Here is a 21,113-nt window from a genome sequence, read left to right as displayed (position 1 = left end):
TGCTTATCAGCTAATAAAGATTGACGATCCCTATTCCCGACCTCCACAATAATAGAATCAAGAGAATCGCTATCATAACCCTTGGCCACAAATCTCTTTTTAAGGATTAATGCCTCCCTAAAGAAATCATCAGGAATGGTGCAATTGCGCTTTAGGCGCAAAAATTGTCCCTTCGGAACGGCTGACAACCATGATTTATGATGGCAAGAATCTAAAGGAATGTAGCTATTCCTGTCGGTCTTTTTGAAAAACGTGGTGGTGATTATTTTATTTTCCAGAATAGAAATGTTTAAATCCAAAAATTGGATATTATTAGGACTCAATACATGACTGAGGACTATGCCTCGATCATTAATGTTCAGATGGGATAGAAAAAGTTCCGCAGATGCACTGTCACCATCCCAAATAAACAGGATATCATCAATGAATCTTTTCCAGGCCAGCAGCTCTGGAGGCCTATTCCCTAAAACAGTATCCTCCTCCCATTTTACCATAAAGAGGTTGGCCATGCTGGGAGAAAATTTGGCTCCCATGGCCACCCCCCTTACCTGCAAAAAATGGGCTCCCTCATGCCAGAAATGATTATGTGTCATGGCAAAGAGAAGCAATTCTAAAATAAAATTACGCTGGGTAACTGAGATGGTATTATCCTGAACTAAAAAATGTTGTACTGCATCGTAGCCCAGTTGATGGGAAATAGCCATATACAACGAGGCTACATCAGCAGTAACCAACAGGTAAGTGGATTTCCATTCCACAGATTGTAAAATATTAATGACATGTTTTGTATCCCTCAAAAAAGACGGGGTGCCCATCACCAGTGGTTGTAGATAACCATCTATATATTTCCCTATATGGGAGGTTACAGAATCAATACCACTGATGATGGGCCGCCCTGGTGGATTGTTCAAAGACTTATGAATCTTTGGCAATGAATAGATGACTGGCAAACGTGGCGCCAGGGGAACCAAAAAATCTCTCCTTTTTATTTAGGATGCCCATATAAAATCCTTTATTTATGAGCTCTTTTAATTCACGATTAAACTTTATGGTGGGGTCCATAGATAATGGGGAATAAGTATCAGGGTCAGATAAAATCCTAGTCATCTCATTGATATACATTTATTTGTCGAGGATTACTATTCGGCGACCCCTTTGTCCGCCGAACGAACCACTATATCCTTTCTCATAATGAGTCCAATCCTGCCTTAAAATCCTGTGCAGGTTGGACTGGTTTCAGCTTCAAATCATTTAAGTCTTTCACTACCAAATCACGAAAGACATATTATTTTTCTTGTGACAGAGCACTGCCAGCCAGAGCCATGATTGAGTGCCTGCTGCCTGTGTGTTATGATACGATTACCATCCATGCCATAATGTGCTGCCTGCAGACAATGCACTGTAGTGTATATCCACCCTAAACACACCCGCCTCACAGCCTCTCTAGTCTGCTCTCCTCTCGGACGCCACTACGGAATGGGGAGTGGAGGAAGCTAGATCACTCCGCCAGGGAAGGCAAGCCCGGGCCACCATGCGGATCGGCCGCAGAATGCGCCCGACACTGAAAAAATAGTCCCTCCACTCCCAGTCTCCCACCAGCACACATCATAGAGGAGGGTCACAGAAAATTTAAAAATACACCCCCTAAGGTAATAGGAGCAGCGGAGCAGCGGGGTGGTGTGTAATTCAGAAAGGATTTTTTTTTCTTTTTTATGCTGCACTCTTTGAGATTGCCTGGGCCCCTCCTGCTAAGCTGAGGATGCCAGGCATGGTACATCAGGGCCGGTTGTACTGGCCTATCAGCGGCCCTGGGCGTGGGCTACTCTTTCATTATTTATTCATCAATTAAGCAGGTAAAAGATCTGGAGTTGATTCTAAGTGTGGTATTTACATTTGGAATCTATTGCTGCAAATCTACATCATGCTTTTAAAGGAGCTGTCCATGCAAGTGAAACAGACCATTATAAGGCTTCAAAAACAAAACAAATTCATCAGAAAGATAGCAGCAGAGATAGGCCCCTTTCACACATGCGGACAGCATGTCCGTATTTCATCCATCCGTTTTAGCCTGATCAGGCTAAATTAATGGGCACTGGTGTGACTGCGCTGATGGGCACTAATCAAGCTGCATTAATAGGCACTGCTGTAGCTGCATTAATGGGCACTGGTGTGGCTGCACTGATGGGCACAGGTGTGGCTGCGCTGATGGGCACTGATGTGGCTGCATTAATGGGCACTGATGTGGCTGCATTAATGGGCACTGGTGAGGCTGAATTAATAGGCACTGGTGAGGCTATGCCCTCTCCTATACACAATAGTGGAATGTTTTTACAATTTTTTTTGTGCAATTGCATATAGCTTATATACAGTTTTTGTGCATTTTTGCTGAATTAAAGTGGGCCAGTCTGGATGAAGTGCAGGACCAAATTTATGTCCCAGTCTAGCCCTGGTCATTAGTGTGTATGGATGATGTGACAGAAGACAGAAGCAGCCATATGAATTCTGCAATGTTTAGAAATATATCATCAGCCCAGATTCAGACAAATGCAGCAAAGTTGATTGGACGGCGCTTCACCGTACAGATGGACAATGATCCAAAACACATTCCAAAAGCAACCCAGGAGCTTTTGAAGGAAAAGAAGTGGAATATTCTGCAATGGCCTAGTCAATCACCTCATCTCAACCCATTTGAACATGCATTTTACTTGCTGAAGGCAAAACTAAAGGCAGAAAGACCCACAAAGAACAAGTAAAGACAGCTATAGTTAGGGCCTGGAAAGGAGGAAAGACAGATTTTGGTAATGTTCAAGGGTTCCATACTTCAGCCAGTCATTGCCAGTAAAGGATTCTCAACAAATTATTAAAAATTAACATTTTATTTATGATTATATTCATTTGTCCAATTACATTTGAGCCCCTGAAAATAGGGGGGCTGTGTATAAAAATGGTTGAAGTTCCTAAACTTTGTACTTGGTATTTATGTTTAATCCCTTGAATTAAAGCTGAAAATCTGCACTTCAAATTAATTTGGATTGTTTCGTTTTAATTTTATTCTGGTGGCATACAGACCAAAAAGTATGAAAATGATGCCTGTGTACAAATATATATGGACCTAACTGTATGTCCATAGGATGATGTGCTGCTTGTTCTTCCTGTGGGGTGGCACTAATGCCCCCTAGTTGTTCCAGTTGTCTGCTTGGGAGGAGGAGTGGCACAACTCATGGGGTACCTTAGGGAACTCTTGGGAGATATGTGAAGTGGACGAAAAAGGGGGAGTGCAACCTTTCTTTTTTTTGTGCACTTCACGTGTTTCTGCAGCAGTGGCAGGGCGTGTACCCCATCTGACCAGTTGATTCACGTTTTGTAGCCTGTTTGGATCACCTGGAGCAACTATAGTTTGGTTACTCCATTCAGATACTTAATAATTGTGATAAGAAGTTATCAACGTTAGCACATATTGATTGCTGTGTATCAAAACTTAGATCTATGTTGGTTGTAGACCTCCTTGTACAGCCATGGGCGTCCGCAGCAGGGGGCAAGGGGGGTCAAGTGCCCCCCCTGGAATCCCCAAGGTGTTGCCACTGCCGCCGCCGCTGCCATGCTGCATTATTTTTTTTTCTGAGTCCGCTCTCTCCTGTGTATCACAGCGCTGGATGGCTGGGTTCGGCGGCCGCTCTGTAACACAGTCCCGCCCCCCCAGACCATCTCGTGTGATAGTAGAGAGAATCAACGCTCCGCCTATCACATGAGCCGGTCTGGGGAGGGCGGGACTGTGTTACATCCAGCGCTGTGATACACGGGAGTAGATGCCCATGATCCGTGCTACAGTGCCTGGATAGGAGGATCGAGGGGGGGGGGGGGCTGCAGTGCTCTCCTCCACCACCGCACTCTCCTGCCCCCCCCCCCTGCTCCTCTCTTCCACCACCGCACTCTCCTGCCCCCCCCCCGCTCTTCTCTTCCACCACCGCACTCTCCTGCCCCCCGTGCTCTCCTCCACCACCACACTCTCCTGACCCCCCAGTCCTCCTCTCATCCACCACCGCACTCTCCTGCCCCCCCAGTGCTCCTCTCCTCCACCACCGCACTCTCCTGCCCCCCGTGCTCTCCTCCACCACCACACTCTCCTGACCCCCCCCCCCAGTGCTCTCTTCCACCACTGCACTCTCCTGCCCCCCCCCAGTGCTCCTCTCCTCCACCACCGCACTCTCCTGCCCCCCGTGCTCTCCTCCACCACCACACTCTCCTGCCCCCCCCCTGCTCTCTTCCACCACCGCACTCTCCTGCCCCCCCCCGCACTTCTCTTCCACCACCGCACTCTCCTGACCCCCCCAGTGCTCCTCTCCTCCACTACCGCACTCTCCTGCCCCCCCAGTCCTCCTCTCCTCCACCACCACACTCTCCTGACCCCCCCCCCCAGTGCTCTCCTCTACCATCGCACTCTCCTGCCCCCCCCTGCTCTTCTCTTCCACCACCGCACTCTCCTGACCCCCGTGCTCTCCTCCACCACCACACTCTCCTGACCCCCCCCCCCCAGTGCTCTCTTCCACCACTGCACTCTCCTGCCCCCCCTCAGTGCGCTCCTCCACCACCGCACTCTCCTGCCCCCCCCCCAGTGCTCCTCTCCTCCACCACCGCACTCTCCTGCCCCCGTGCTCTCCTCCACCACCGCACTCTCCTGCCCCCCGTGCTCTCCTCCACCACCACACTCTCCTGCCCCCCCGTGCTCTCTTCCACCACCGCACTCTCCTGCCCCCCCCCGCTCTTCTCTTCCACCACCGCACTCTCCTGACCCCCTCAGTGCTCCTCTCTTCCACCACCGCACTCTCCTGCCCCCCCAGTCCTCCTCTCATCCACCACCGCACTCTCCTGCCCCCCCAGTGCTCCTCTCCTCCACCACCGCACTCTCCTGCCCCCCGTGCTCTCCTCCACCACCACACTCTCCTGCCCCCCCCGCGCTCTCTCCTGTGTATCACAGCGCTGGATGGCTGGGTTCGGCGGCCGCTCTGTAACACAGTCCCGCCCCCCCAGACCATCTCGTGTGATAATAGAGAGAATCAACGCTCCGCCTATCACATGAGCCGGTCTGGGGAGGGCGGGACTGTGTTACAGAGCGGCCGCCGAACACAGCCATCCAGCGCTGTGATACACAGGAGTAGATGGCCATGATCCGTGCTACAGTGCCTGGATAGGAGGATCGAGGGGGGGGGGGGGGGGGGCTGCAGTGCTCTCCTCCACCACCGCACTCTCCTGCCCCCCCCTGCTCCTCTCTTCCACCACCGCACTCTCCTGCCCCCCCCCTGCTCTTCTCTTCCACCACCGCACTCTCCTGCCCCCCGTGCTCTCCTCCACCACCACACTCTCCTGACCCCCCAGTCCTCCTCTCATCCACCACCGCACTCTCCTGCCCCCCCAGTGCTCCTCTCCTCCACCACCGCACTCTCCTGCCCCCCGTGCTCTCCTCCACCACCACACTCTCCTGACCCCCCCCAGTGCTCTCTTCCACCACTGCACTCTCCTGCCCCCCCCCCAGTGCTCCTCTCCTCCACCACCGCACTCTCCTGCCCCCCGTGCTCTCCTCCACCACCACACTCTCCTGCCCCCCCCCTGCTCTCTTCCACCACCGCACTCTCCTGCCCCCCCCCCCGCTCTTCTCTTCCACCACCGCACTCTCCTGACCCCCCCAGTGCTCCTCTCCTCCACTACCGCACTCTCCTGCCCCCCCAGTCCTCCTCTCCTCCACCACCACACTCTCCTGACCCCCCCCAGTGCTCTCCTCCACCACAGCACTCTCCTGCCCCCCCCCTGCTCTTCTCTTCCACCACCGCACTCTCCTGACCCCCGTGCTCTCCTCCACCACCACACTCTCCTGACCCCCCCCCCAGTGCTCTCTTCCACCACTGCACTCTCCTGCCCCCCCCCCCAGTGCGCTCCTCCACCATCGCACTCTCCTGCCCCCCCCCCCCCCCCAGTGCTCCTCTCCTCCACCACCGCACTCTCCTGCCCCCCGTGCTCTCCTCCACCACCGCACTCTCCTGCCCCCCGTGCTCTCCTCCACCACCACACTCTCCTGCCCCCCCGTGCTCTCTTCCACCACCGCACTCTCCTGCCCCCCCCGCTCTTCTCTTCCACCACCGCACTCTCCTGACCCCCTCAGTGCTCCTCTCTTCCACCTCCGCACTCTCCTGCCCCCCCAGTCCTCCTCTCATCCACCACCGCACTCTCCTGCCCCCCCAGTGCTCCTCTCCTCCACCACCGCACTCTCCTGCCCCCCGTGCTCTCCTCCACCACCACACTCTCCTGCTCCCCCGTGCTCTCTTCCACCACCGCACTCTCCTGCCCCCCCCAGTGCTCTTCTCTTCCACCACCGCACTCTCCTGCCCCCCCAGTGCTCTCCTCCACCACCGCACTCTCCTGCCCCCCCAGTGCTCTCCTCCACCACTGCACTCTCCTGCCCCCCCCCCCCAGTGCTCTCCTCCACCACCGCACTCTCCTGCCCCCCCCAGTGCTCTTCTCTTCCACCACTGCACTCTCCTGCCCCCCCGGTGCTCTCCTCCACCACCGCACTCTCCTGACCCCCCCAGTGCTCTCCTCCACCACTGCACTCTCCTGCCCCCCGTGCTCTCCTCCACCACCACACTCTCCTGCCCCCCCAGTGCTCTCCTCCACCACCGCACTCTCCTGCCCCCCGTGCTCTCCTCCACCACCACACTCTCCTGCCCCTCCAGTGCTCTCTTCCACCACCGCACTCTCCTGCCCCCCCAGTGCTTTCCTCCACCACCGCACTCTCCTGCCCCCCCCAGTGCTCTTCTCTTCCACCACCGCACTCTCCTGCCCCCCCAGTGCTCTCCTCCACCACTGCACTCTCCTGCCCCCCCATGCTCTCCTCCACTACCGCACTCTCCTGCCCCCCCCAGTGCTCTTCTCTTCCACCACCGCACTCTCCTGCCCCCCCAGTGCTCTCCTCCACCACCACACTCTCCTGCCCCCCATGCTCTCTTCCACCACTGTGCTCTCTTCCACCACGCACTCTCCTGCCCCTGCCCCCAGTGCTCTCCTCCACCACCGCACTCTCCTTCCCCCCCCAGTGGTCTCCTCTACCACCACACTCTCCTGCCACCCCCTCCAGTGCTCTCCTCCACCACCACACTCTCCTGCCACCCCCTCCAGTGCTCTCCTCCACCACCACACTCTCCTGCCTCCCCCCAGTGCTCTTCTCCACCGCCACGCTCTCCTGCCCCCCCCAGTGGTCTCCATCACCACCACACTCTCCTGCCACCCCCTCCAGTGCTCTCCTCCACCACCACACTTTCCTGCCCCCCCCCCCCCGCAGTGCTCTCCTCCACCACCACCACACTCTCCTGCCCCCCCCAGTTTTCTCCTCCCCTGTTCTTGCTGCTCTCCAGCTCTCCCCATCCTTCTCTAGCCACCATCCCCAGTGCTCTCCGCCCCTGTTCCCCCCAGTGCTCTCCCCCCCCGTGCCCTCCACTCCCCCCAGTGCTCTCCCCCAGTGCTCTCCTCTCTCCCCCTGTTCTTTCCCCTCCAGTGCTCTCCCCTCAGTGCTCTCCCCTCCCCCCAATGCTCCCCCCCTGTTCTTCCCCCCCCCCCAGTGCTCTTCAGCTCTCTCCATCACTCTCTAGCCCCCACCCCAGTGCTCTCCAGCCCTCCTTACTCCCCACCCCTGTTCTATCTGCCCCCTGGTGCTCTCCAGCCCCCCCCCCCCAGTGCTCTCTACCCTCCGTGCTCTCCAGTCCCCTGTCCTTTTTGGCTCCCCCTTAGCCCCCTTCACTCCCCACCCCTGTACTCTCCTCTCCCCCTGCATTTTGCGCACACCCATGTGCTCTCCACCCCCCATAGTGCTCTCCAGTCCCCCATGCTTTCCACCCCTGTTCTTTCTGGCCCCCACTGGTGCTCTCAAGCTCCCCCCCATTGCTCTCCACTCACCCCTGCTCTTTGTTCACCCCCCCCAGTGCTCTTCACCACCCCACACTCTTAGCCCCCCCAGTGCTCTCAGCCTACCGTGCTCTCTACCCCTGTTCTTGTTGGCCCCCCCAGTGCTCTCAAGTTCCCCCCCAAGCGCTCTCCGCTCCCCACCCCTGTGATCTCCACTCCCCCTCACTCTTTGCCCCCACCCATGTGTTCTCCAACCCCGCCAGTACTCTTTGCTCCCCCTTCTCTCCAACTCTTTGCTCCCCCTTCTCTCCAACTCCCACTCAGTGCTCTCCACTTCACTCCACTTCCCCAGGACCAGAGGGCAGGCAGACTGGGGCCAGAAAATGAGGACGGCTGAAGGTGCAGGTGGCCAGGGACCACTCCATCTCACAGCAGACAGATCCTCTGGAAGGAGCACCGTCCCCATCCAAAACGAGAACAGACCCTGCCTGCTGCTGGCCGTCATGGATATCCTGCTGGCATGCAAGGTACTGTACCGAGCATAAACAACACACCTTCCCACAGACAGGGACTGCAGACTGGGACATGGGGCACAGGAGGGGCTGCAATGATGTGCACAGTGAGACTGCATTCACGGCACAGTAAAGCTGCATTTTATAGACACGGTGAGGCTGCATTTGATGGACACAGTGAGGCTGCATTTGGTGGGCACAGTGAGGCTGCATTTGATGGGCACAGTGAGGCTGCATTTGATGGGCACAGTGAGACTGCATTTGGTGGGCACAGTGAGGCTGCATTTGGTGGGCACAGTGAGGCTGAATTTGATGGGCACTGGTGAGGCTGCATTGAGCTCTTGCATCAAGTCTGCAGTCTCTGTCCATCTCCTGTAGCATGTCTGAAGTCTCTGAGGGAGTCTGGAGAGGAGTCAAAAGTGGGAGCACCGCCGGGATGGGGGTCATGGGAGAAGTCAGATTTGTGTGGACTGTGGATAGGAGACTATAGGATAAGACCTCCAAGCTGGAGCCGACTGACTGAGCCCTGCACATTGCACCTGAGAGGAGGTCAGTGAAAGCACCGCCAGGCCAGTCGGGGGTCACTGATGTAAGGGGGGAGTGAATACGATAATGTAAGGGGCACTGATATAAAGGGTTTCCTCCTTATATTAGTAACCCACCCCCCTTACCTTAGAGTATTCTTTCTGCAGAAGGTGGTTCCCCCCCCCCCCCACGTTCAGAGTTTCTGGGGTCCCCCTTGATGATTGATCACTTACCACTATTAACTGGAATTTGAATATATATATATATATATATATATATATATATATATATATATATATATATATATATATATATATATATATAAAGCCCTATGTGATTTCATATCTATATCTAATACTCTCTTCATCAAATGTGCTTTAAAATGCATGGTTTTTCCCTTTCATGAACCAGAAAATAATGACGTTATGCTGTTGGGCTGGTATAATAATGCTGTTGGGCTGGTATAATAATGCTGTGAGGCTGGTATGAAATTTTTTCCAGGGCTGGTTTTTGAAAGCATGGGTGTCCGCAAGGTTACTCAGGTGGCTGTGTACCATGCCCATATAGCCTAGAGAATGTACATCTTTTTACATTGCAATACATCTGTTGTGGCCATATTTTTATCTTGATGAAAACAGCCTATACAGTGACAGTATGAGATCAAAATATGGCCACAACAGATGTATTGCAATGTAAAAAGATGTACATTCTCTAGGCTATATGGGCATGGAACACAGCTGCCAGAGTCACTTCCAATACAAAGTGAAGATGAATTATCTGTTATATAACACATATGTATTACCAGTGTAAAGATTTTCATGAGATTGTCGAAAAGGGGCGGAGCATGAGTGGCCTTGAAATGATGCCCCCCCTTGGAAAAAGTTCTGCGGACGCCCATGTGTACAGCACTCTTGATGAAGAGGCACTGTTTTCTGGAAAACATGTTGATTCAACATTGTTTCTAGCCACTGTAGATCCAGCATCTGAGGATTTTTGCCTCATGCATTTACACTTGCTAGTACTGACTTTTGTAATATTGGTTAGACATTGACACTGGCCTGAGGCAGTAAGAAGTATTGTTAAACTTTGAAATAGTTTGTTATGAGACTTGTTCTTTTATGGTTTTTAATGTGTGTAGTGCCCCCTTGACCCCCGGCATTAGGAAGGGCTGACATTTCACCTCAGGGTGCTGGATCTTCAGCATGGTGGGTGTGAACAGTTGCAGAAAACATGGGCGCTAGTCACTTTTAGGATGAACAAAAGTGAGTTCATTGCTCACAACAGTAAAAATTTAAGGGAAGAGGGTTCAGCTACAGGACACCCTAGTACAGTAGGCAGACAGATTAGCAGACTCCAAAAACAAAACATCCAGGTAGACAGCAATGCAGGACAAGGGCCTTGGGCTTGCACTCAATGTGTTGTGCTTACTTAGCAACAGCTATCTCCTATAGCAACCAAAAACTCACAACACAGTGCAGGGTTTCCATGGATAAGTCCCTCTTGACACTTTCCCAGCCTCTCTAAAGTCCCCCGCTCATGGAAGAGTAACCTTTGGTACTTCATCTCAGAACTTCATCCTTTTCCTCATGCCTCCAGGCAACAGCAGGCTCACTCTCTCTGGCAGAGCCTCCCCCATGCCTCCAGGCAGCAAACAGGTTCTCCTACATCCTAGGTAGGAGGACCCTGATCACTTGACCTCCCCAAATATCTATACCATTTCCCAGCATGCTCAGCAGCCTGAGAAACTCTTATGGATTGGCTGAGAGAAATATCCATATTCATAACCTAGCTCCACTGTAGCTCATCATACTAATGTTAAAGGTAACAGTTCCACCTACTGACAGAAGGGAGGAACCACAGCTACACCATACTTTGGAGAAAACCTAAGGCTCGGGTCACACAGTAGGCGGCACGACTTGCAGCGCCGCGACCTGCCGCGACCTCAGCGGCGACTTGCAAAACGACTTCTGTATAGAAGTCAATGCAAGTCGCCCGAAGTCGCCGCAAAAGTAGTACAGGAACCTTTTTTCTAAGTCGGAGCGACTTGAGTCGCTCCTATTAGAACGGTTCCGTAGTACAGAACGGGGCGCGACTTGTCAGGCAGCGAAGTCGTCTGGACAAGTCGCCCCTGTGTGAACCGAGCCTTAATGCACACAAAAACTACAACTCAGCCAGGTTAGTTATGACCTAGCACAGCTAAATTTACTAGTAGTCCCTGTTTAAGACAAGGGTGCTACATGTGTATTCATTATTTTGATAATGATTCAAAGACACTATCGTGAATGACAAGTTCTAAAGAGATTTTGTGCTGCCTTAAAAATTCCACGATTGACTTTCTTTGTGTTGGTTAAAAATGTACCAAATATTCTTGCTAATTAAATAATCTTAGCGCTTGTGTAGCCCCCTGGTCCTAAACTGGGGCTACACAATGTAAATTTAGTTTTTGGCTGGGTGTAGGCAGCTCAGACTGATTGTACAGTTTATCTTTCCCTAATCTCAATTGGGTTGTGCATTCCTCACTGTCCACAGTAGGTGTCACTGGTACCACAGGCCATGAGAAAGTACAACTAGACTGAGTTATGAATATTTATTCTGCTTCCAGCCAGCCCTGTAGGAGGTTCTTGGCTGCTGGTGCAAGGAAAGGATTATATATTTGGGTGGGGCCATGTGTTCAGTCTCTCTTACCCAAGGCCCTCCTGGCCTGAGGACATGCTGCTAAAATGATCTCTGCAAGTAGGCCCAGAAGTCTATCCAGGGCCTACAAAATTCTGAGGGGGTCCTTAGGTTGTCTTGCCCACTGTGGAAGAAGCCAAGCCAAGGTGAGAAGACCCAGGGGAGGACCCATGCTAGAGAAAGCCAGGATGAAGGCTGGTCTCTCAGGAGGGCCTGGGGACTCGTTTGGAGGAAGCACCTACATCTAAAATGTGCTTACAGTGTTGCCGGGTCGACTTAAAGGTCCTGACACTGTAAAGCTGGATCTTGTTCTACATCTGAAAATGTGTTTGCAGTATCGCCGGGTCAGCTTAAAGGTTCTGATACTGTGAAACTATACTTTTCTGGATCCAGGGAGTCTGTAAGTGATCTGCTACTGGTATCTGAGACCCCTAACCCTCTCTCCTACTACCTCTTTTCAAGTTCTGCATCAAGGCTTTGAAAAGATCAAAAGTGACTGAGGCCCAATTTCTGTTCCAAACTCCCCATGATAGCCATGGACTTAGCCCTGGGGTAAATGCTAGCTGCCTTCAGTAAACCCAGGGGGGCGCTACATTTGCCACAGATTTCATAGGCCATTTAAATGTGTTTCATAGCACATGCCTTGATTGTTGATGTTATAAACCCGTGCAAGTAAAAAAAATGTTCAGTGTATGTTTTTATGTACTTTTGTTTAGATTCCACAATATCCTGGATATATTATCTAACAGGAGGCAGCATCATCCTCATAACTTTTATGATAGCATTTCTGTTGTTCAAACACAAAAGGAAAAGTAAGTATGATTTGTGATTAGTTACACCTCACGACAAAAAGCACTCTTTAACCACTTCCCGACCAGCGCACGACGATGTACGTCGACAGAATGGCACGGGCAGGCATATTGGCGTACAGGTACGTCCAATATTCAATGCCGCCCTGCCATCGGGAGCGTGCCACCAGCGGCGCGCTCCTGCGCTGGTCGGGACCCCTGTGAGTCCGGTCGCGGGACCCACGGACTCGATCGCCGCGGGCATCCCCGCAATCGTCTCACGGAGCGGCCGAATGGAGGAAATGCTGTGTAAACAGCATTTTTCCATTCTGCCTAGCAACTAGTGAAGCTGATCTCTGCTCCATGTGATTGAAGCAGAGATCAGTGTTCACTAAATGAAAGCCCAACCCCCCCCCCCCACAGTTAGTAACACACCCCTAGGAACACTTAACCCCTACACTGCCACCCACTGGTTAACCCCTTCACTGCCAGTGTCATTTACACAGGAATCACTGCATTTATATAGCAGTGATTATTGTAAAAATGACAATGGTCCCAAAAATGTGTCAAAAATGTCCGATGTGTCCGCTACAATGTCACAGTCACAATAAAAATTGCTGATCGCCGCCATTACTAGTAAAAAAAAAAAATAATAAAAAATTCTTAATAAAAATGCTATAAAACTATCCCTATTTTGTAAACGCTATAACTTTTGCGCAAACCAATCAATAATCGCTTATTGTGATTTTTTTTTACCAAAAATATGTAGAAGAATACGTATCGGCCTAAACTGAGGGAAAAAAATGTTTTTTTATATATTTTTGGGGGATATTTATTATAACAAAAAGTAAAAAAATAATGCGTTTTTTTTGTTTATAGCGCAAAAAAAAAAACGCAGGGGTAATCAAATACCACTAAAAGAAAGCTCTATTTGTGGGAAAAAAAGGACGTCAATTTTGTTTGGGAGCCACGTCGCACGACCGCGCAATTGTCAGTTAAAGCGATGCAGTGCCGAATCGCAAAAAGTGGTCTGGTCTTTGACCAGCAAAATGGTCCGGTCTGCAAGTGGTTAAGGATATCTAAATCCAAGAACAAAAATGTTATATTATGCAACATACTAGTCCTTTGATGTGGTGGTTGCATTAGTTTACATTTTTCAGATTAAGAACACTTACAGCAAGTACAGAAATCCAGCAGCCTTGTAACTTCCTTAAAGCGGTTCTTCACCCTAAAGGGGAAGTTCCGCTAGTATTATCCCTCCCCCCCTCCGGTGCCACAATCGGCACCTTTCGGGGGGGGAGGGGGGTGCAGTTACCTGGATAATCCAGGTAACTGCACCCACTTCCGGCCAGACCGCCGCATGGCTCCGCCCACCGCCGCATGGCTCCGCCCCCCCCCCCCGTTGTGTTCTGGGAAACACACAGTTCCCAGAGACACAGCGGGGAACCAGCGCAGCGCGACTCGCGCATGCGCAGTAGGGAACCGGGCAGTGAAGCCCTCTTGCTTCACTTCCCGATTCCCTGACAGAGGATGGCGGCGGTGGCTGCAGCGAGACGAGCGATCGCTCGTCATCTGCCGCCGACATCGCTGGAACCTGGGACAGGTAAGTGTGATATTATTAAAAGTCAGCAGCTGCAATATTAGTAGCTGCTGGCTTTTAATATTTTTTTTTTTTGTGCAGCTCCTCTTTAACTTATATACAAAACAATGTTATCTTACCTCTGTAAACTACTAGTCCCAGTCCAGACTGGGTGACAATAATGGTTCACTTTGTAAATACAATGGAGTGAAGCCACCATAGGACAGGAAGTATGTTATTCACAATAATACAAGGTGAAAATAAAGAAAAAAAATCAGGATAATTAAAATTAATGCAGCTATCTCATCTAAAGATCTGCATTTTTTGTTTATAATGCGCAAATAATGCGTTTTTTTTGTTTATAGCGCAAAAAAAAAACGCAGGGGTAATCAAATACCACTAAAAGAAAGCTCTATTTGTGGGAAAAAAAGGACGTCAATTTTGTTTGGGAGCCACGTCGCACGACCGCGCAATTGTCAGTTAAAGCGATGCAGTGCCGAATCGCAAAAAGTGGTCTGGTCTTTGACCAGCAAAATGGTCCGGTCTGCAAGTGGTTAAGGATATCTAAATCCAAGAACAAAAATGTTATATTATGCAACATACTAGTCCTTTGATGTGGTGGTTGCATTAGTTTACATTTTTCAGATTAAGAACACTTACAGCAAGTACAGAAATCCAGCAGCCTTGTAACTTCCTTAAAGCGGTTCTTCACCCTAAAGGGGAAGTTCCGCTAGTATTATCCCTCCCCCCCTCCGGTGCCACAATCGGCACCTTTCGGGGGGGGAGGGGGGTGCAGTTACCTGGATAATCCAGGTAACTGCACCCACTTCCGGCCAGACCGCCGCATGGCTCCGCCCACCGCCGCATGGCTCCGCCCCCCCCCCCCCCCGTTGTGTTCTGGGAAACACACAGTTCCCAGAGACACAGCGGGGAACCAGCGCAGCGCGACTCGCGCATGCGCAGTAGGGAACCGGGCAGTGAAGCCCTCTTGCTTCACTTCCCGATTCCCTGACAGAGGATGGCGGCGGTGGCTGCAGCGAGACGAGCGATCGCTCGTCATCTGCCGCCGACATCGCTGGAACCTGGGACAGGTAAGTGTGATATTATTAAAAGTCAGCAGCTGCAATATTAGTAGCTGCTGGCTTTTAATATTTTTTTTTTTTGTGCAGCTCCTCTTTAACTTATATACAAAACAATGTTATCTTACCTCTGTAAACTACTAGTCTCAGTCCAGACTGGGTGACAATAATGGTTCACTTTGTAAATACAATGGAGTGAAGCCACCATAGGACAGGAAGTATGTTATTCACAATAATACAAGGTGAAAATAAAGAAAAAAAATCAGGATAATTAAAATTAATGCAGCTATCTCATCTAAAGATCTGCATTTTTTGTTTTTAGGTTTATATACGTGTTAATATAAAGTATAATTAAACTGCAAACTTTTTTTTTAATCTTGGATAGATGGGAGAGGGATTATAACCCCATTTTTATGCCATCCATTGGTCAAGGCTTTGAGAAAAGCCTAAGCTTTGGCCAGTGATAAACAGAGAAATAAAATTTCTACTGAAGTTTGAACAATAACACACGTAGCACCGTGGAGTTTAGCTCCTCACACATTTACTTGCCAGGAGTAGTTATCCTGGTCAATTGTTAGAGATCTATTGATTTTTTCCCTAAGCTTGGCCCTGTTGCACTTTTCTCTTCTACCACTAGGTGGCCGGGTACTTGGTGGTACTAGATATGAGAAGGGCAACTCAAGGTCAGGTTATGGGTATATGGGGTATCCCAGCCTATGGGCTGGGGTTTTCTTAAATCCTTTGGCCTTCTGGGAGAACCTATATATTTGGGTGGAGTCAGGTGAGTTCTGTGCCACCTGGACGGTCGTCTGGGTTGACGTGTGCCGTGTTGCCCCGGGCTGCTAGGCCGGAGATTGGGCCTTCTCTCTGGGGGCATCTGGCTGCTAGGCTGTCTGAGGGCCTATCCAGAAGCAAGAGAGCAGCACAGGGTTGGGATTGCGGCTTTCAGTCCAACCTGAAGTGATGGTTCTTCCGGCCGGAGAACCTGTCATGTTCGAAGGGAGAGGGGAAGCTGTCGCCACAAAGAGACCATCCGTCTTATTACCAGGGACCACAGGGAGTAACTGAAGCAACAGTATTCTCACTGAATGGGCACGGTGGAGAATCAAGTCCAGGACTCAGCCAGCAGAGGTGGCTCTTGCAGAGCAGCCTTTGTGTAAAGCCATAGACCGAGCAGACCAGCAAGCGTGAAGCTTGATAAATATTAGGAATGCCAAGCTAGGGACCCAGCATAGAGGCACGGGGTGCCGCTTGCGTAAGATACCACGGTGAAGATTGGAGGAGCTCAAGGGATTCAGAGTCAGTGAATCAGTGGGTCTAGTGAGAGACCGGGAGCTCAGTGGGCTGAAGCACTACAAGGAGAAGTTGTAATGAAGCTGAAAGAACTGTTATGTTTGTGTTAGGAACTGTTAAAGACTGGTACAATAGGAGGCAGAATTCCTGCACATGCAGATGTGGCTTCTTGCTGGAGGCCTTTCCTTGCATGGCTGTTCTCCTATTGAAGACTTGGAGTCTGCTAATTGAACTTGCAACTACTCAAGGGAGTCCTGGCATTAGCCCTCTTTCCCCCATTATAGTTTGTAAGAGAAATAAACATCTCTTTTGCATTCAAGAAGTGTCTGGCACCCACTAACTTCCACTTTGAACCCACTATGCCTCACAACCCACTACATACAGAAGGATGTCAGCTATCTTTGGCCATGGAGGTTCTCATTAGACTGAAGGAGGCCAGAGACCTTGCGACACACATAAATCAGCACATTGGTCCTTGTGCATTAAACATTTTTCTAATGTGTCAAATAATAGACCTATTTAGAATTCAGATAGTTAAGGCATGTTACTTTGAAAGTTTACATATCTCACAAAAGTGAGTATACCCCTAACATTTTTGTAAATATTTCATTATACCTTTTTATGTGACAACACTGAAGACATTACACTTTACTACAATGTAAAGTAGCGAGTGTACAGCTTGTATAATAGTGTAAATTTGCTGTCCCCTCAAAATAACTCAACACAGCCATTAATGTCTAAACCACTGGCAACAAAAGTGAGTACACCCCTAAGTCAAAATTTCCAAATTGGGCCCAAGGTATCAATATTTTGTGTGGCCACCATTATTTTCCAGCACTGCCTTAACTCTCTTGGGTATGGAGTTCACCAGAGCTTCACAGGTTGCCACTGGAATCCTCTACCACTCCTCTATGACGACATCATGGAGCTGGTAGATGTTAGAGACCTTGTGCTCCTCCATCTTCCTTTGAGGATGCCCCACAGATGCTCAATAATGTTTAGCTCTGGAGATATGCTTGGGCAGTCCATCACCTTTACCCTTAGCTTCTTTAGCAAGGCAGTGGTCATCTTGGAGGTGTGTTTGGTGGTCATGTTGGAATACTGTAAAAAAATAGATAATTGCTGTGCTTATATCAATAACTATAATGATGTACAGTTTAACTGAATAAAAAGCAGCTAGCACAGTATTGGTGAACAGGAATACTGCCCTGCAGCCCAGTCTCGGAAGGGAGGGGATCATGCTCTGCTTCAGTATGTCACAGTACATGTTGGCATTCATGGTTTCCTCAGTGAACTGTAGCTCCCCAGTGCTGACAGCACTCATGCAGCCCCAGACCATGACACTCCCACCACCATACTTGAGTAGGCTGTAGGCTAGACACACTTGTCTTTATACTTTTCACCTGGTTGCCGCCACACACGCTTGACAGTAATCCATGTCGTTAGTCTGCTTGTCTTCATCTTCAGCAAACTGTTTGCGGGCTTTCTTGTGCATGATCTTTAGAAAAGGCTTTCTTCTGAGACAATAGCCATGCAGACCAATTTGATGCAGTGTGCGACTTATGGTCTGAGCAATGACAAGTTGACTTCCCACCCCTTCAACCTCTGCAGCAATGCTGGCAGCACTCATACGTCTATTTCCCAAAGACAACCTCTGGATATAATGCTGACCACATGCACTCAACTTCTTTGGTCGCCCATGGCAAGGCCTGTTCTGAGTGGAACCTGTCCTGTTAAACCGCTGTATGGTCTTGGCCACCATGCTGCAGATCAGTTTCAGGGCCTTGGCAATATTGTTATAGCCTTGGCCATCTTGAGAGAGTGAGAGCGATAACACCAAATTTAACACAACTACACCCTATTCACACATGAGACCTTTGTAACACTAACAATTCACATGTCATCGGGGAGGGAAAATGGCTAAATTGGGCAACATTTAAATATTTTCACTTAGGGGTGTACTCACTTTTGTTGCCAGCTGTTTAGACATTAATGGCTGTGGGTTAAGCTATTTTGAGGGGATATCCAATTAATTTTTTTTTTATACAAACTGTTCATTCACTACTTTACATTGTAGCAGAGTGTAATTTAATTTCTTCAGTTTTGTCATATGAAAAGATATAATAAAATACTTGCAAAAATGTGAGGGGTGTACTCACTTTTGTGAGATACTGTATGTGTTATTATATTTTGCTACTGTAATAGATACTGTATATACAAACACATCTGATGCATAGTTGTAATTGCCAATCAATCTGAAATAACTTTTCTTGCACTGTTATATGCCACTGTACCTGCCCCTCCACTTTTATGTGAAAGCGACACTGTCAGGGGGGCAACAAAATTGCAACAGCAATTACCTGTGAATAAAACAATTTTATACATACCTGTTCATTATCCATTTTAATAAAAATTCACTCTGTGGTACTGATTCGACTCATCAGGTTTGTCCCTCCTTTAGCCACTTTGATCCAACACGATTACGATTATCACTGCAGGAAACAGTAGTGATTAACCACAACAGCCATTTACTGATTTTGTAATTTAATTTCAGTTTCTAGTACTTAATCCACCTTATACAAATCATAATTACAAATATACTCAGTTCAAGTTTGGAAGATGGAATTGTTACACGTCTTTAATAGGAAAATTACGGTACTTTAAATGTGTCTAATGCAACACAATAGTTTATTTAATGCAACGGAATACTTAATTCAGTTTTTTCTTTAGGAAACAACTTAAAAGAAGCCCCAGAATCCCGTGGACATGTAAGTCAGCAGTCCAGCTGTGCATAGCTCTTTTTACTCTAAGGCAGGCCATAGACAAGTCGAAATTCCCAAAAGTTCTGTCAAGCAAAAAACAAAAATAGCTCATACGATTGTGCTATCTATTGTTTTGTTTTTCTAATAAAAATCCATTATGTTGGATCAGGCGCTTTCCATTGTGCCACGAAAATCGTGCGTCACAGCCCACGCACTAATGATATGAAAAACAAATGTTTTAAAATGTTTTTGTGGGCTCCTTGAGGGTAGGGACTGATGTAAGTGTGCAATGTACAGGGATAAGGACAATTGTAGACACTCACTCAGGTTGAACTAGATGGACTGGTGTCTTTATTCAACCTTACTAACTATGAAACTATGAAACTATAAAATGTTCAGGTTTTGCATTGTCTATGGCCTTCTTACCTCTGGTTCCATTAATATAACTGTATGCAGGGCTTTTTTTCAGCAGTAACGCGGAGGAATGCAGTTCTGGCACCTCCAGCTCTGAATGTATGTAATGGCAAGGGGCACTGGGGTTTACTGGAGGGTCTATTGATGCTGGCTGCTGGGGGATCTATTGTTGCTGGAGGGGATCTATTTTTACAGGGGGAGAGTATATTTTTGCTGGGGGGGTCAGTTGTCCCTGGTGGTGGATCTATTGTGGCTGGGGGGCTCTTATGCTACTGGAAGACATCTACTGTTGATGAAGAGGTCTATTGTTGCTAGCTGTTCAGAGTCTATTGTTGCTGCGGGTGAATCATTGTTGCTGGCTGCAGGGGGTCTATTTTACTTCCTATCATTAACAAATTACATACAAATTACTTAGCACCACAAATTGATACTTGGTTCTGTATCCATTACTGAGAGATGGGTAGGGGGTGGAACCAAGGAACGGTGCTCAGAGGTGGGTAGAGAGTGGCAACAAGGAATGGTTCTAGGAGGTGGGTAGAGAGTAGAACCAAGGAATGGTGCTTGGAGGTGGGTAGGGGTGGAACCAAGGAACGGTTCTCAGAGGTTTGTAGGGGGTGGAACCAAGGAATGACTCTCGGAGGTGGGTAGGGAGTGGAACCAAGGAATGGTGCTCGGAGGTAGGTAGGGGGTGGAACCAAAGAATGGTGCTCAGAGGTGGGTAGGGGGTGGAACCAAGGAATGGTGCTCAGAGGTGGGTAGGGGGTGGAACCAAGAAATGGTGCTTGGAGGTGGGTAGGGGGTGGAACCAAGGAACGGTGCTCGGAGGTAGGTAGGGGGTGGAACCAAAGAATGGTGCTCGGAGGATGGTAGGGGGTGGAACCAAGGAATGGTGCTCAGAGGTGGAACCAAGGAATGGTGCTCGGAGGTGAGTAGGGAGTGGAACCAAGGAATGATGCTCGGAGGTGAGTAGGGAGTGGAACCAAGGAATGGTGCTCAGAGGTGGGTAGGGAGTGGAACCAAGGAATGGTGCTTGGAGGTGGGTAGGGGGTGGAACCAAGGAATGGTGCTCGGAGGTGGGTAGGAGGTGGAACCAAGGAACGGTGCTCGAAGGTGGGTAGGGAGTGGAACCAAGGAATGGTGCTCGGAGGTGGGTAGGGAGTGGAACCAAGAAATGGTGCGTGGAGGTGGGTAGGGGGTGGAACCAAGAAACGGTGCTTGGAGGTAGGTAGGAGGTGGAACCAAATAATGGTGCTCGGAGGTGGGTAGGGGTGGAACCAAGGAATGGTGCTCAGAGGTGGGTAGGGGGTGGAACCAAGGAATAGTGCTCGGAGGTGGAACCAAGGAATGGTGCTCGGAGGTGGGTAGGGAGTGGAACCAAGGAATGGTGCTCGGAGATGGGTAGGGAGTGGAACCAAAGAATGGGGCTCGGAGGTGGGTAGGGAGTGGAACCAAAGAATGGTGCTCAGAGGTGGGTAGGGGGTGGAACCAAGGAATGGTGCTCGGAGGTGGAACCAAGGAATGGCGCTCGGAGGTGGGTAGGAACCAAGGAATGGTGCTCGGAGCTGGGTAGAGAGTGGAACCAAGAAATGGTGCTTGGA

At 49.7% G+C, this 21,113-nt stretch overlaps 1 protein-coding gene across 1 annotated transcript in view; it reads left to right on the top strand.

Annotated features, from left to right (window-relative positions):
* LOC143956660 (uncharacterized) overlaps positions 1-19,134 on the top strand; it is a 56,848-nt gene extending 37,714 nt beyond the window's left edge. Inside the window, exons 5-6 of the mRNA XM_077466847.1 lie at positions 12,317-12,412; positions 19,070-19,134. Of these exons, the coding sequence (XP_077322973.1) occupies positions 12,317-12,412; positions 19,070-19,134 (161 nt within the window). The remainder of the gene's footprint in view (positions 1-12,316; positions 12,413-19,069) is intronic.
* The last annotated feature ends 1,979 nt before the right edge of the window (positions 19,135-21,113 follow it).

Source organism: Lithobates pipiens, unplaced genomic scaffold, assembly GCF_037356315.1.
Source record: "Lithobates pipiens isolate NorthernLeopardFrog02 unplaced genomic scaffold, aLitPip1_a1.2 Scaffold_4, whole genome shotgun sequence".
NCBI classification, from domain to species: Eukaryota; Metazoa; Chordata; class Amphibia; order Anura; family Ranidae; genus Lithobates; species Lithobates pipiens.
This window is presented reverse-complemented; position numbering and strand designations above follow the sequence as displayed.